General features: G+C 42.3%; 1 protein-coding gene across 7 annotated transcripts in view; it reads left to right on the forward strand.

Annotated features, from left to right (window-relative positions):
- The window catches only part of RARB (retinoic acid receptor beta), a 337,838-nt gene that overhangs the window by 232,978 nt on the left and 88,915 nt on the right, over positions 1–15,945 (forward strand). The window contains exon 1 of one of the 7 annotated variants that reach the window (XM_075083268.1): positions 10,271–10,889. The exons of 5 other annotated variants lie outside the window; for them this stretch is intronic. In XM_075083268.1, coding sequence (XP_074939369.1) covers positions 10,733–10,889 — 157 coding nt within the window. In that variant the 5' untranslated portion in view covers positions 10,271–10,732. Of the gene's footprint in view, positions 1–10,270; positions 10,890–15,945 lie in introns of those variants that run through there. One more of the 7 variants, XM_075083269.1, reaches the window with a different exon arrangement.

Raw genomic sequence — 15,945 nt, forward strand, 5'->3', positions numbered from 1 at the left:
GGAGCCGCTGCTGAGCAGTGAATATCTTCCATGAAGAGATGATGTTGGTGGGACATGCGTGTTACAGAACTTGCTGTGTCCATGTGTGAGGATGGTGAGCGAGGGAAGAGGAGCAGAAGACTTGGTTCAAGGCTTTTCTCCTCTGAACTGTCAGCTGAGAGCACCCCTGGGTCTGCCAGAGGAAAGAAAAGGTATAGGCTTACCCTGCTTTTCTGAAATGGGGCAGTGTCAATGGTGCCTGCCCTTCTTAGCCTGACTTAATGCCTGTGGTACCATGAGTCCAGTTTTGGGGTGTAAAAATAAGGAAGAGAAGAAATTAGATAGATCGTTCTCACTTAACGTGACCAGAAGATGGTCAGAAATAAATGTGTGTCACATCAGTCTGATCTCTTATTTTCTCCACTGGAAACCTAGTAGCAACTTTTTCCTAATAATACACAGCTGTGGCTCACAGCAGTGAAGTGTGACTGCACAAAGTACGCCCTGAGTGAGGATGTGTGCCCTTCCTCGTCCCCACGGTTCGTCTCACTCTCTCACAAGGGGGGAAGCTAACGGGGCTGAATTATAACATTTTACAAATAGAGAGCTTTAGGAGTCTTTGTTGTCCTGGATGTTGACATTTTTAGATTCAAACTTTGTTATTCCTTATAACCAGGAGAGCAGGAATATTATTATGCTAACTGTATATATGTATTTGTGCTAACATACATACACATAAATGTAAGGCAGTTCTAAAAACAAAATAGGGAAATTGCTGTAATGAAATAATTTGAGATTCTCATGTAATTGCTTGATGCCAGTAATTAGAAAGGACTATTAGAATAAAACCTAGTATCATAAGATCTGCAGGAGTTTTTTAAGAGTTTACAGTAGTCAGCCTATACAATTTTGGATGAAAGCAACACATTCTCTGGTGGTGAAAAATTCTCTTATAGATTAACTAAGTACTGTCCCTACCAGCTGAGGACTTTTAATGCTTCAGTAATTGTCTAGACAGAAGTCAATGGGTGGGCAGACTTTGGGTGAAAGAGACCACTGGTACTTGATAGATGCAGTCTAGATAGGATCCACACAGGCTGAACTGTAAGCATGAACCATTCTATGAAAAATACATTGTAGGTTTTGCATATGTCACAACACCTGATGACAGAAAATATAATTTAGACTGACCTGAACTCCAGGCATCTGGTGTTCATTGTACCATCAGCATCCCCTGGTGAGTCAGATAGCTTTGCTTTTACCCTAGTAGCGCTCAGCTCATTTTTTTCCAAACATTTTTTGCAAACCTGTGAAATTATTCTGAAAGCAGGAAAAGGTCTCTTAAATCATGCCAGATACGTTAACTGGGAAAGGGTTAATCTGCCCTCAGGAGTTGCTATGTAACTGAGTCCCTGCTGGGAGAGCCAGGGTTTCCAGCCAATGAGACTCAGCTGACAATACAGTGCATCTATCTTGTGTTTCTTACTGTCGTCAGTTATTGGAGTTTTTCTGAACTGGAATTACACTCCTGCTCCTTTTATACTCTCCCGACGTGTCTTAAATAATTGTATTCCACACCAAAGTCAGAAAATAACAGCACAATCGTGTGCATTTATCCCTGAAAATATTACTTTTGACAACTTTGACTAGTGTGTAGAAAGATCTCTCTTGCACCAAAACTAGAAAACTTTTAAAAGATGAGATTTCCCAAAGAAATTCAGAGTAGCACACACCTTGGTTCGCTTTCAGTCCTCCAGAAAGCCTTCTCCTGCCTTTCTGTTCTCACCTGTGCACGTAGCCTTCAGCCCATTTGCTTGTGCAGAAAGAGTGGCTAAATGTCTCAACCTTAAGCTGTTTCTTCCTGCCTAAGATATTTCAAGAAGTCAGTATTGATTTTCCCTGTGTCCTGATTAGACTCTCTCGTTAGCTATTCCTCTTCTTAAGGCCACTCAAGGCTTGAGGGCTGAAGCATGAATTCTTCAATTTCTCCTTTAGAAGAGCCAGGTGTGTTTTCTCAAAGTCTTGCAGCTCGAGCAAAGCCTCTGTGGTTGCGCCAATGTATTTGTATGGAAGAGGTGGCACTTCTGGGGTTTTTTTTGTTTGTTTGGTTTTTTGTTGTTTTTTCTTTTTTTCCTGGAGGAGATCCACCCACAATCCCTTTGAAAGCTACTGATAAGATGAGGGAGAGACTAAGCTTGGCCTGTAAAAACACTACTTAGGAATCTCTGCTTTGGCAGTTGGGTTCTGATAGGAAGCACGAGAGTGGAGTGGTATTTGTCAGCATGTCATTCAATTCTCAGTAAGTTTTACACTTAGATCTTTGTGCCTCATTTTTTCCAGTGAGGTCCTGCCTGATAATTTGTGTTGGCAAAGCTCGTAGCCTTTCTTACATGCTTGTGCAGTCCTGCCTCTGAGTGACATAATGTTCCTGCGTTGTTCAGCTAGCAGAATAGGCTTGAGTATTAGTGTTGTGTGCTTGTGCTATTAGCAAGTATTGTTAAAAAAAATAAAATAACGAGTTTTAAACAAATTTAGGAATCCAGCAGGTGGAACTTTAAGACAAGTTAGTTAACTTTTTAAAGCCTTACATTCTTAGAAACCACCTTGCAAGTCCTCCACTACATGCAGCACAAAAGGTCCCAGAAGGGCAAAAAAATTCATGATGCTGCACAATGCCCGGGGCAACATGCTATTGACTACCTCAATCTCCAACAGCACCCCAGCTCTGTAGGTCCTCTTCATTTAAAGCATGTGTGTCAGTCATGATTCCCTGAGTGTGGCCATAATATGACTGGACATTCAGTCTCTTCTGTGGCCCGATATGAGAATCTTGGAGACCAAGGGTATGGGAATTTGCAGACCTCTTTAATCATACAGGACTAGCTTAATCAAGCAGGGTGAAACCATGCAGATTTTTCTTTGTAGACTTAAATTGCAGGAGTCAAGCAGTATTTGAGGAATGCACTGAAGAACAATTTGATAGGTGTATCCTAGTAGAGTTTGAAAACCAGAAAACATTTTGCAAGTGTTTTAGACTGGACATCGTTCATGCTGCCACTGCTTGTTCTGAATGCAAGTGGAGTCCAGCCCAGCCTGATTTTTGCTGAGATGTTGTCAACGTTTGAATGTTACACAGGTATAACAATGTAGGGTGAGAAAGTGATCTTTCCTTTTTGAAAGAGTTTTACCTGCAACAGCCTAATTGTGGACAGTTATTGTAGCATAAAAAGGATATACAGAATCCCTTACCTGCTCAGCAGTAGTTACACTATGATAGCCTGTATGCTTGTAAAACTGACCCTATTAGCAAAGTTTACTTTTCAAGCTACTTCAATAAAGTTACAGTGATAACAATGTTCATGAGAGGACATGTGCCCTCAGTTAATTCACTCAGTATCGATGGCACATATTCTACAAAAAAAGGACACCAATTTGCCAAATACATAGCTCAGGTTCTGGGTATTCTTACCTCATTTACAGCAAAAAACATTCATGCAGGCTGTTCCTCAAACTGTGCCCAAACAGAAAGTACATCCGCACGATAAAAGGAAGGTGTGATTGCACAATGCCTTAGGGCAGCAGGTGGAGTAGATCTGTTGGCATGATGACCATCATTTCCAGAGGATTTTAGGTGGTGTCACCACATTGTCATTGCTGTCATTACCTCTGCTAGCCAGGTAGCTATGCCAGCACATTTTCCAGCCACTCTTTCATTTTGCTTTTTAAGATGCCCACAGACAGAATATTGGACTGTTCTGTCAGTGCTTGATGTAGGTTTGGGAACTAGCTAAGCGGAAATTGTATTATCATGAATACATGTGTCAAACTGCCGAGCTGTGGATCTATCGCAGTTTATACTAATGGTATAATCCAATCCAATCTGCATCAGGCTTTATGTGACCAGAGCTCTGCGCAAGTGTGTCAGCTATCACTGGCCTCTGGGATCCCTCTGTACAGGTTGTCCCTGCAGCAGTGCAGGAGCACAAGCCCTAAATGCTGCTTAAGTCTGCCTTAAATAGGGCTTAAGTAAGGTTTTGTTAGGATATATGTCTGCACTGAGCTGTAGTTCCAGTTATTGCTCAGTAACTTCCGTCTTTTGTTGGAAGAAAGTCGCTAGGGCTAACTTTTCGCTAAGAGTTTAAGCTACCATTAGTGAACCTCTAGAAGTACTGTTGTCCCAGTTTCTATTCTGATTCTGGCTACAACTAGGCTTGTAAGTTGTCTATGTTTGGAACTCCATTTATTCTTCATTTTCTAATGTTATTTATTTACACATTTTGAGACACCTTTCAGGATATCAGAAAATCAGGAAAATACTAACCTTTTGGTAGGTTAACTTTCCTTTTCTTTCCCTCCCTAAAAAACAAGGCAGAAACAAACCAGTTACTCGAATAGCCTTTTGGAATCTCTATTTTATTTTTAATGGAGCTCTGTGCTCTTTTGCCTTCAGCCAACCATGAGCATATTCAGCATATAGGAAACTTTATTGTTAGAAGATGTATTCTCTGCAGTTTAATATTCAATATTTCTACTTGCTCTTCTGCTCTTTCCTACATCTTGCTTCTACTTAGGTTTTATAGATCTCCCAGCCCTCATTCTCCCTGGATTTTATAATGCAATGTGTCAGTGCCACGCATGGCACTCCAGTTACCTCAGCATTTCCATTATAACTCTATGTTTTGAGGGATTTATAGGCTAGCAGTAAAAATCTATTTCTTGGCTAAACCTTGAAACAGCAGTTTCTGGTCATTTAAAAAGAAAACAAAATGAAACAAACTTTTTTCCCCCTCACTTCTGGGTTGTTTTTTTTTTTTTCTTTTTTTTTCTGGCAACCATTTAGCAGTGGTGTTTGCGATGCAGGGTCTTCCTAAAAAACAAGTGTAGATTCAGTATGTAGCCAATTTTTAATGTAATCATGCTTTTTTAAATTTATATCCTTCAAAAACGCATGTCATCCCCTCTCTAGGCACATGACGTCATAGCATCTTTGCCAACCTTTCTGGAGCCTAAAGCAGTCAGCCTTTGGGGCCTCAGAGAGGTGCAGTTTGGTCTGTGTTTTCCTTTATTTGCGATGTGGAGGAGTCTTACAGTGTTTTTAAAAAAGTATTTATCCTTCTTTGTCTCAAAACCCAATAAGTTTCTATCTCCTGTGTCACTGAGCTACAAATTTATCACAATCCAAAAAGAGGTTGGCTATATATGAATATCTAGAATATCAGGGCTATTACCCAAAACAAATTTGGAAAGCATATTAAATCTCATGCTTTAATGCTTAAGTGATTTGCTGTGGGAGAACAGGCTATTAGAGGACCTATGGGTGACTTATACTTTGCCAACCTGTAGGGATTCCTATATTTTCCTTAGGAAGATCTAGTAGCACTCACTCTTGGAAATGGGTTGCTGAACCAGATACACTTCCAGTTTTATCATGTAGGGCAGTTCTCTTCCCCTGGCTCTGGGCCAAAGGAGAGTAAAACACAGTATGGATTCTAAGAAATGTGATTGTGTGCTCAAGTTTGTGGAGATGAATTATTTTTATAGCCTTTAAGTTCAGCAATCAGCTTTAAAGGCATCTTTACTAATACATATCCACTGATTAAAACAGACAAAAAGCCTTTATCGATAGAGTGACTTGCAGACTGGTTGCATGCCCAAGGTCTAGGTCTGGAGCTGACTAACTCTGCTTTTCCCATCTAAAATAAAATACTGCTTTGCACTGAATAGTCTTTCGCCAGTTGCTGTTACATTTCAGGCCTGAAGTAATTCTTCCTGTTACGTGCAGATTCCTGTTTCAGTCATTGCAAGTTGTGCATAGTAGCATATAGCAGTCACAAGAAACCCCTTTTTGACTTAATTTCACTGTAATTCATGTTTTTCCATGCCATATTGTGCCAGTAATTTTACGGCTTTATTTTCTTTAGGGCCATTCTTGCTCAGGATTGATATCCATTTCATCAGGACTACCTTGGAGTTTTAAATATTCAGCTATTCTCTTGTGACCCACTGATTTTCTTCCCCATAATCTTTTGACATCGTTCTTGTGCTTGAGACACGAGGAAAACATCTTACAATGCTAAAAAATACATGTAGTGAAGGGGGGTTCACTTTTCAGATTTGAAAACTGGCGAGGGGGAGGAAGGCACGAAGGCAGGCAAGTACTGTTTCATATTAACATCTATTCTCAATGAAGAGGTAAAAATCAAAGCTCCTGTGTGTGAGGCAGGGTTAGTGAACTGCCAGTGGTTCTCCCAGCAACTGACACAAAGGAATCTGTGAGTATCAAAGCTGAGGCAGCAAGCTTAGTGTCAGCTCTTGCTTAGGGAGTAGAAGAAAACATCACTTTGTCTGTGCTTTCACTGCTTAAACACACACATCATTCACTAGTAACCATTTACTCTGCTGTCAAAACTGTTTCAAGAGAGTGCTACATTTGATTAATAGTAAAATGCATGCATGCAAAAAAAAAGAAAAACACACAACCAAAAAAACCCTACCAAAAAAAACCCAAAACACAACAAACCAACCAGAAAAGACATCAAACAACAAAGTCTGCTTCCCTTGAGGTATGTTTTGGAGAACTTTTGCATGTACTTCTGAATTTTTCCATCCTATAAATATGCCTGTAATATTCCAGGAGTATGCTGTTGCTTCTAGTAAAACCATTTTTATTAGCTCGCTCAGTGCACTCATCCTAATTCTAGTTAATGCTCTCTCTCTCGGTGAAGCGTATTATGGCATCCTCTGCCTCTCGTACTAACGAAAAAGTGACCAGCACAAACATGTGTGCAGTACATGATTCATAGTGCTGCTTTCTGAATTGTCCAGTGGGTAATTGCAGTACAAAAACCAGAGAAACAGATGTAGACCCTAAACCTTGGCTGTAAATTTTTGTTTTATGATTATGGGTTTCAAATGTGCTATGTCACACTGACAAATATACAGTAACACCAAAGGAAATAGATTTCTGACTTGAACTTTTGCTTTTTATTTCACTTGTGGCGAAGAATATGTTTATTGTAAAGTTTCTGCCATCACAGTCTGAGAGAAAACAGATCAAAGCAGTGATGTGAAATCACAATGTCTTTGCACAAAGTGGAAGATATTAGAGAGTTGTTGCCTACTTGCACCTCTGTGGGAGCTGGGTAGGCATTTAAAATATGTGGCAATACTTAAAGATTCATTACATTTGAATTAGAGGGCTATTAGTTATCACAATAATTATGGTTAGTCTTGATCTAAATTAGAAAATACCCACCATTTTATGCATGTAGCTTTTCCTGATCCTCTGTTTAAGAAAAACAAGTAACATGCTATTTCAGAGTGAAATATGCGATACATAAATTACTGTATTTTAGAAATAGTATGTGAGCAAACCATTAGGCTATTCGAAGAATTTGTTAATTACATGTGGTTTTAGTAATAATAGTAAGCATTAGCACAACTGTTATTCGTAATAAAACATGATGAGCTACCTGGCTTATTTAGACACAGTGAGAAAATGCAATCTTTTTCAATTCATATGCAGTTAAGCGTGACTTCTGACATTTACTTTCAGAAGTTGCCAGTCTACATTTTGAGGTACAACAGGCAGGTTTTATTTTTGAATATGGTATTATAAGACTGCTAATGGAATAAACATAACTGTATTTCTGTTTGTCTGATTTTGTTTATTTTAACTCACATGGGCAATATGTTTTTCTTGGCAGAAGCGTAAACTGTTCCTAGAGCCTTGGTCCACGCAAAATGCTGTTTTCTCCCTAAATTGGAGGCTGACAAAACATACTGTGTTTTGTATCATCCTTTCCAGTTATTTTTGTGGCAGCACGTTACATATTCCAAACTTCTCGTGCGTTCTGTGTAATCTGGTTAGAAAACACTGTCTTTTAATTTAGCTTTGCTACTCAAAACAAAATTATAGCAATGTAGCCAGCTGAGATTTTAACAAAAAATTAGCCACTTTTCCACTTGCCTTTTTAATACGGCGAACGCTGCTTGCTGTGCTGACATGGTTTCAACAAGCCTTCCTGAAGGATGGCTTTTTTGATAAACGTGTGCTGTGCATAATTTTTGGATTACAGAGTGTCAGGGACTTCTTCAGCTGGAGGAGTCCTGGCTGGGGGAGGACACCCCAACTGACTGAGAAAGCCCTTAAAAAGTCCTTAAGCAGCGTTTTTAACTCTTCTGCCTGGAGGGAAGATGGGAAGAGAGGCTGCGTGCTGCAGGGGCAGCCAGAGCTCTCCTATCGGAGGGGAAGGAGGCGAAGAAAAGCTTTTGTTTTTATCTCTTCAAACGGATTCACTTCCACACTGCAGCAGCTCTTTTTGCTGGCTGCTTGTATTCAAAGTGGGAACATCAGTTTCAGGGAACAAGTGTGTGTGTGTGCTGTGGGGTGGGGGGTTGGCTTTTTGTGTTGGGTGTTTTTTTGCTTTGGTGGTTTTAGGGGTTTTTTTGCCTTTTTTTTAATTCTTGAACCTGTGTGAAAAGTTTTGTTAATACAATCTGCAGGCATTGTCAGAGAGCTTTCGGTTCATCAAAGGACTTTTTGTGGAGAGGGGACACCACATCCATTAAAGTGGCTGTGCAGGTCCCAGAGTGAGTCTCTCCCCGGTGTTGCCTTACAGTCTGCGCACAGCGTCCCCTGCTCTGACCGACTCCCATCTTAGGCTTTTCAAGAAACGGGGAGTAATCAAGAGTTTGATTTTCCAGTTTCCAAACCCGAGCTAGCATCCAGGCTGGAAGCAGGGCTCCTCCGTGCCTCGGGAAACCCTGCTCCAGTCCACCAGCGCTGAGGTGACTTGGCCCACTTGCTTAAAATGAAAGCGTACGCATGGTCATTGAGCTCATGTACTTTCCAGTGGGGCAGAGAGAGTGTTTCCAGGCTGTTGTTTTTCATTCTTAAAGTGTTCGTAGGAATAAGGACTGGCAGAGGCCCCAGTGGAGTCTCTGTGTGAGCCAAACTTTGCAGGAGGTGGTTATTTACCTAAAAAGCACAGGGCACCCTACTGGTTTGATGCAAATGGTGGGCCAGCACGGTGCTGGCTATGGCGTCCTGGCCACAGACCTGGAAAGGCTTGGGCACCTACTCCTGCCACAAGGGAGGGCTGCTGGCAGCATGGTTTCGCAGAGACCTCTGCGGGTGTTTTGGCGGGAGCAGCCCCGTGCCTTCAGAGTGGCTGTGAGGGGGTGGCCAGGGCTGCCTGCCCCGGGGAGGGGGCAGCCACAGTGTCCCCTCCCAGCACCCTGGGGTGGGTCCCGTTCCTTACGGACCGCCATGTGGCCTTTCTCCCCCTGCAAGGACCTGGGGCTCATTAGCCCTCTGAAAGCTGATACAGCCCCTGTGGGGCCACGTGAGCAGCCCTGGCCCCTCTCTGCTAATCAGAGACAGGCAGGACCCAGTGGCCTCCGGGCTGGGGAGAAGAGGGGTCGTGTGGCTGCCTCCTGCCCTGGGCTGGGTGGTGGGGACAGGTCCTCCCAGGCGATGATGCCTGCCAAATCCAGCCTGGCGGGGAGGCCTGGGAGCGTGGGGCAGCATGACTGGGCTCTGCTGCAGCCATAACACACCTCTGTGTGACTTAGGAGCGAGGGTAGGGGGTGGTGGGGAGAAATGGGATCTGACCCCCCTGCCCCAGCAGGGTCAGGCCTGTGAGGCCCATCATCTCTGCTGGTGGCATCAAACAGGGGTCCCCACTGGCATGCATGGGGCTGGGTTGGGTGAGGCTGCTCTGCACCCAGCCCCGCCACCCCAGAATTTGGGGTGAAGCCAGTGTTCCTGGTTCTGGTACAGCAGGTGATGCCTGTGCCTCACTTGTGGCCTCTCTGGAGAGGGTGGGAATGGGGGGGCAGGGAGGCAGAGAAGTTTTAGCAAATTGAGCTGGAATTAAAAATCCTCCATTCTCTGCAACCACCAAAAACATCGCTGTCTCAATTCCGCCCCCCCCCCCCCCCCTCCTCCTTGGTTGTCGGTTTGGTTGGGGTTTGGTTTTTTTGTCTGTTTGTTTTGTTTTGTTTACTTTATTATTTTGGGTCTTTTTGCAAGTTGGCCTCCCCATGCGCACCCGCCGTTGCTGCCCGCTCAGCGGCAGTGGGGCGACTCCGGCAGGGCAGGGGCAAGCGTCCGCCTGCCCGCCCGCCTGCCTGCGTTTTTGCAGGGCTGCTGGGAGTTGTGAAGGCGTGTGAGAATCCTGGGAGCTGGTGATGTCAGACCGCTTGGGTCATTTGAAGGTTAGCAGCCTGGGAAGGGTTCACGGAAAGTTCACTCGCATATATTAGGCAATTCAATCTTTCATTCCCTGTGACACAAGTAGTAGGAAGTGAGCTGTTCAGAGGCAGAAGGATCTATTCACGGCCGAGGGGGATCCCGAGTCCCTACCGGAGCTGTTTTATCCCGGGGCGGCGGGCGATCAACGCGGTGCGGGACGCGGCACGCAGCCGGCGAGCGCCCGAGGAGCGGGACTGACTCTAAAGAAATTTGGGGGGAAATTGATGGGAGCTAAAACTTGGAATGCGGCTTGCTTCCCCCCATCTTGCTGGATTGGCTGGGCAGCCTGGAAAATGGTAAATGATCATGTGGATCAATTACAGGCTTTTAGCTGTGTTGTCTGTCATAATTCATGATTCTGGTCTGGGAAAAAGACCAACAGCCTACGTGCCAAAAAAGGGGCAGAGTTTGATGGAGTTGGGTGTACTTTTATGTGCCATTTTCCTCCACACCTAGAGGAAAGCACTTTTGCAGGCATTCTGTGCAGGGGGAATCATGTTTGACTGTATGGATGTTCTAGCAGTGAGCCCTGCTCAGATGCTGGATTTCTACACTGCGAGTCCGTCTTCCTGCATGCTCCAGGAGAAGGCTCTCAAAGCATGCTTCAGTGGATTGGCACAAACAGAGTGGCAACACCGGCACAGTGCTCAATGTAGGTCCCAACTGTTATTTTTCCACTTTAAAGCAATTATTATTATTATTACTATTGTTTGCATGTATTTAAAAAAGAAATACTTGTAATTTAAGCGCAGGGGTAATGTTGGGGGGTGGGGGTGGAGTTTTTGTGCAAAATATGGTTTGCAAGCTGTCAGCAAGAAAGGAAAAAGCAAAGAGGCACCGGGCTGCTTTCTGTTTATCCCTTCTCATGTAGCGTATTGATCCTAACAACAGTTGTGGAGCCAAGCAGAAACACATAAAATTATAATATAATACAGCAAATACTTGCAAAACTCCAAGCAGTGAAGGACAAATTTACCATCTTGTGGTGTTTTTTTTTTTCCTTTGCCTCCTTAATCTAGTTTTGTAGCATATTTGATAATCTGGATGCATGTTGTCTCAAAGAGAATTTTAGCAAAGCAGCCAAGCAATTAAAATGCTACTCTGTACAGTTCTTGCAAAGACATGGAATTGCAATGAGTAGGTGCCATTCCAAAAATCAGACAGTAGTTTTAAGCTTCCTAAGAAAAGGCAATATTTCTTTGTACTGACCTTGCTGCCACCTTTCTTCTTCACTTTGTTGCTCTAAGAAGTTGCTGTTTTGCTAGAAAACTACTTACTGTGAACACCCTTTGAGTTTAACCATCAATTATTCCTATACCTTGAGATTCAGGCAGTGTTGCACTGGTAACGGAGGAGGGACAGTTAGTGGTAGGACACTTCTGAAAATGTATTATTATGTTATGGGGTTTTGATTTGTTGTTGAAATACATAGATGCTAAACAATGGCAGTATTTTAACACCACAGTTTGAAGTTTGAGACATGGCAAAAAGTGCCAAAAAGCATTACCTTATACTCAGCATAAAAGCTTGCAGGATGCTTCACTGCTCTGACGGTGATTTAGATAAATGACTTGGCTATCTATCAAAATGTTCTTAGCACGCTCTCGGGCACTTCAGTACACCATTAACCGTGTAATCCTGTTTGAAATTTTTGTTTTGTGGTATGTTAAAAAGTTACCTAGGAATTAGAATAGTTGTCCCTTCGAGAGTATCTTAAAGAGGTAGAGAGGGGAATTGAAAAATAAATTTAAAAATGTTTGGCGAAATAGTGTGTTTTTCACTCTGCTCAAAAGTTTTCACTCACCATATGACGTTTGTGTGGGTTGAGTAATGAAAACAGAATTGTAAAAATCAGTGACTACCAGCCTACAAAACTGCAAATGTTTTGATGTCTTCACAATTAAAATTAGACTGTGAAGTTCAGCATGGGATGTTTATTTTCTCCGCGCTGTTTTCAAAATACTTCAAACAAGACATGAAACAAAGCTTTTACTCCAAAGTAATGTTACTAGCTATGGGAGAGCTTCAGCTAGGGGGGGAATAAAACCCAAACCAAAACAGATGTTTTACTAAAAATGTGTTTTCCTCCTTCCATGGTTTAAACTTTAATATAACTTCAGCGGTGATATTGCGGAAACTTGGAATTAAATAAACTTTCCTGGAGTAGGAGGCATATGCTGTTTTTAAAAACTTATATTCACAAAATAGTCTTTAAATAACTTCTGGTTTATAAATGTCCTGCTCATTCTCTTGTATGTTGTTAATACCTAGAAGCAAGATTCTTAAAAACAAAATATATGGTGTTTGTTCTTGGGCAAGTTAAACACAGGATTACCCTTATCAGAATGGAATGAGTGGTAAATATGTCATTTGCCTAGGGCCTGTGATAAGAGACAAGTGTTGATAACAGCAAAGTTTAGCTAATCAAAGAAACTCATATTAACAAGAGTAAATAAAAAATACAGGAAAATGCATTCAGGAATCCAGTCTTGTAACTTTGTAAGCAATTGGATTAATCTTCACTGCATGGGAATTTAAAATCAGGCCGAAACCTGAATCGTAATATGGTGGCTGTAATTTGAACTGTGAAAGTTAATGGTATAGAAATGTGGAAAAGCAATTTAGTTAGGGTCTAAATAAAGAATTCTGCCTGACTTCTATAACAAGCTTTGGTTTTAATTTTTAAGAAAGTGTAAGAACTTTATGTGTGTGGGTAAATATATATAAACAGACTACAAAATACTAAAGTTCGCTCAATATGTAAGATTTTGTCTTGCATCTCATGAAAATAATGAGAAAACCAGAATTTTTGTGGTCCAGAATGCTTTTAATGGTTTAAATGAAGTTCCAGTGCTTGTAAATACAAAGGTAGCAATGTTTAATTCTAACTCAAGTGTTTCCTGATTTTCTGTTTTTATGAAGACCTCTGTGATTTAATGGAACATAATCGTAGCCAAATTTTGAAATTATTAGACGTGTAATAGCTAGGTTCTCTGGTCTATTTTGTTGTTTTATTTTTGGCTTTGCCATAAAAGCAGTACACCTGCAGCCATTGCTTTAGGCCTTAGAAATATTGCTTTGATAGAGACGTGATTGTAGAGTAAAAGGTAAATGGTTGTTGAGGGACTAAGACATGAATGGTGCAGACTCTGAACAACCAGTAACAGCCCCAGACAGCATCAGGCTTTGGACTGAAACGCTGGCAAAATTGGCCATTGCAGGGGTTAGGGCAGAATGCTGTAGGTCTCCAACTTCGGCACATCTTCAGTATGTTAATCCCATTACGATTCGCTAAGCAAGTACACTCCCGCAGCATCATGAATTTTCTAGTCCACGAGGGTCTGCAGAGTAAAAATAGAGGGTAAGGCGCAACCCAAACATGACCTTAACTTGTGTGGTATTTTTTCCCTCCCCCCTGTGGGAGGAAAAACCTGCTATGGGTTGCAACCCAAACAGTCGCCACTGTATATTACAAGATGTGTTGCGAGCACACAAAAAAGTACCTAATTTTGAGCTCATACATGTTTGTTTTATGTGATATTAGTTATATGGCTGTATGTTTAAAAAAAGAAGTATTTGTTTGCAAAGAAAATTATAGACTCAGAAATGAGAGCAGAACTGACTGCACTTTTAATCATGAGTCATTCTCACTCCTTTTCTCATAAGGCAAAAATCAGGTCACTATAAACAAATTACATGAGAATAGTTCTTAAGAGGACAAAAGAGTTATCATTGCAAGAACGAGTAATTTATACTTTTTAAAGTAAGGTAGAATTTTCTGCTCCCTTGTAATGCAGCGACAGCAAATACTGAGAGAAAACAAGTAACTTGTGGTGTAACGTGAGCTAACTCAATACTGCGGAAGTGGGAACGGGACAGGCCCTGAGAGAGAAAGAGCTGCAAGGAATGGTGATTTTCCTTTGGTCTTGGAACAGCCTATTAGAAAAAGTCTTCATTAGTCTTCATTAATTAAACAGGCAAAAAACCCCAAATGAGCAGGCCCAAAACAAGAGTAAGATTGTTTGGCAGTGTGTAGTGTTTCAGCTAATTATATCAAGTAGAAGACTACTCCCTACTGCATTTTGTTAGGTTTAGTAGAATAAGGAATTTGATGAAGGCAAAAGTTACAGATATGGCAGCAGAATGTAATAGGATGTCGAGGCTCTTGTAGTTTACAGTTCTTATTTCGCTTTGGTGGGGGGTGTTTGCCCAGAGAGGATCTAGCAGGTATTAGCTTTCAGAAAGTTCATGAAAATGGGACTCCAAAAGGCATGCGTTTGCCTTCTGAATTCCAGATTATTGCGATGTTTGGGTCAGGTTCTCGTTCCCTGAAAGCGCTGGAAATACTGGAAACATCTGTGCTCAACAGAAAAAAGCTCAGTACTTTTATTTTCTTTCATCTTTCTGAATTTAAAAACAAACATTTTGAAGTGAAGGACTTGTAATCTGCATTCCCAAGTATCAAATTGCTGCAGGTGTGTTTGCTAGTGCCCAGAAGGCAAGATCTGTTTGAACCATGTTATTTTCTTTAAAGTTCATCTATAAACTTTACAGCTAAATCACTAGGACTGATTTGCTTAGGGACAAAGTCTTTGTTTAAATTTTTATACTTGAAGCTTAATGCCCTGAAATATGTGATGAAAAGTGTTTATTTCTAATCCCTTTCATTACAAAAAAAAAAAAAAAAAAAATTGCACAGGGATATTTTTCTTCCAAATTAATTGAAACAAGAACAACTATTCTCTATGTAGGCTCCGATAGAGTTAGCCTGGTTCAGCTGCTGGCACAGGAAAACTCTAATGGACACATACCGCTGTCAAAAACTCCTGCAGACAAAACTGATGAGAGGCGTTCGCTGGTGAAGTCAGGGTGGGATAAGCTTGGAAGAAAAGCAATGTATCTTTGGGTGACTCCCCGCTTGCCTAATGAGTCTTTGCAGCAAAGGTGCAACTTGTCAGAACAAAGCCAGGCTGGTGCTGCGCTGCCTTGGAAGAGGGTTACGGCAAAGTTAAGGGGTTGAAAGAGAGAGATTATGTTTCAGACAGCAAAGTTAGTCATCCTCACATCCAGTTAAATCCTCACTTACTGCTGAGCTGTCTTTGTTAACTGTGTGTGCGTCACGCCTGCACCACAGCCCAGCCGAGCTAAGGGGCTTTGCTTGGGGGTGCACGGGGAGCGAGGCGCCCCGGATGGCAGATTATGCTTCCACCTCCCCTAAATGTCCCAAGTGACTGTTTTTGCTCAGGTCTAATTTATACACCACCCTTTACGCAGCCGATGAACTGCATCTGTGTTAGGCAGCCAGCATTTAGATTTGGGAGCGGGGTTGTGAAAGGGACATTGTGCTCGGAAGGACTGCTGTCTGCCGCGGTCGGCCGCGCCGTGCCCCATCCTATTGAGACCTCAAAAGCAGAGCACAGCTGCGATGAGTTTCCAGATCTGTTTGGCCGTGGGGACCGGTGCTGGTATGCGTGCAAGGCAGGGGGCTGGGGAGCATCCCTCTCCCCCTCGCAGTTTCTGCCTGGGGGGCTGGCAGCAGCCTCCGAGCAGCGAATGTACAGGGGCGGGCGGCTGGGGCCAAATTAGTTGTGGTTTCAGAGGGCTTTCCAGAGCTTGACTAGGCTGTAGCACAGAGCCCCATGAGGAAGGATATCAGTTGATGTATAAAATGGCCAAGGAGCTTTGGTAAATAGACTTTACCCTTCAAA

Source organism: Phalacrocorax aristotelis, chromosome 2, assembly GCF_949628215.1.
Source record: "Phalacrocorax aristotelis chromosome 2, bGulAri2.1, whole genome shotgun sequence".
In the NCBI taxonomy this organism is placed as follows: Eukaryota; Metazoa; Chordata; class Aves; order Suliformes; family Phalacrocoracidae; genus Phalacrocorax; species Phalacrocorax aristotelis.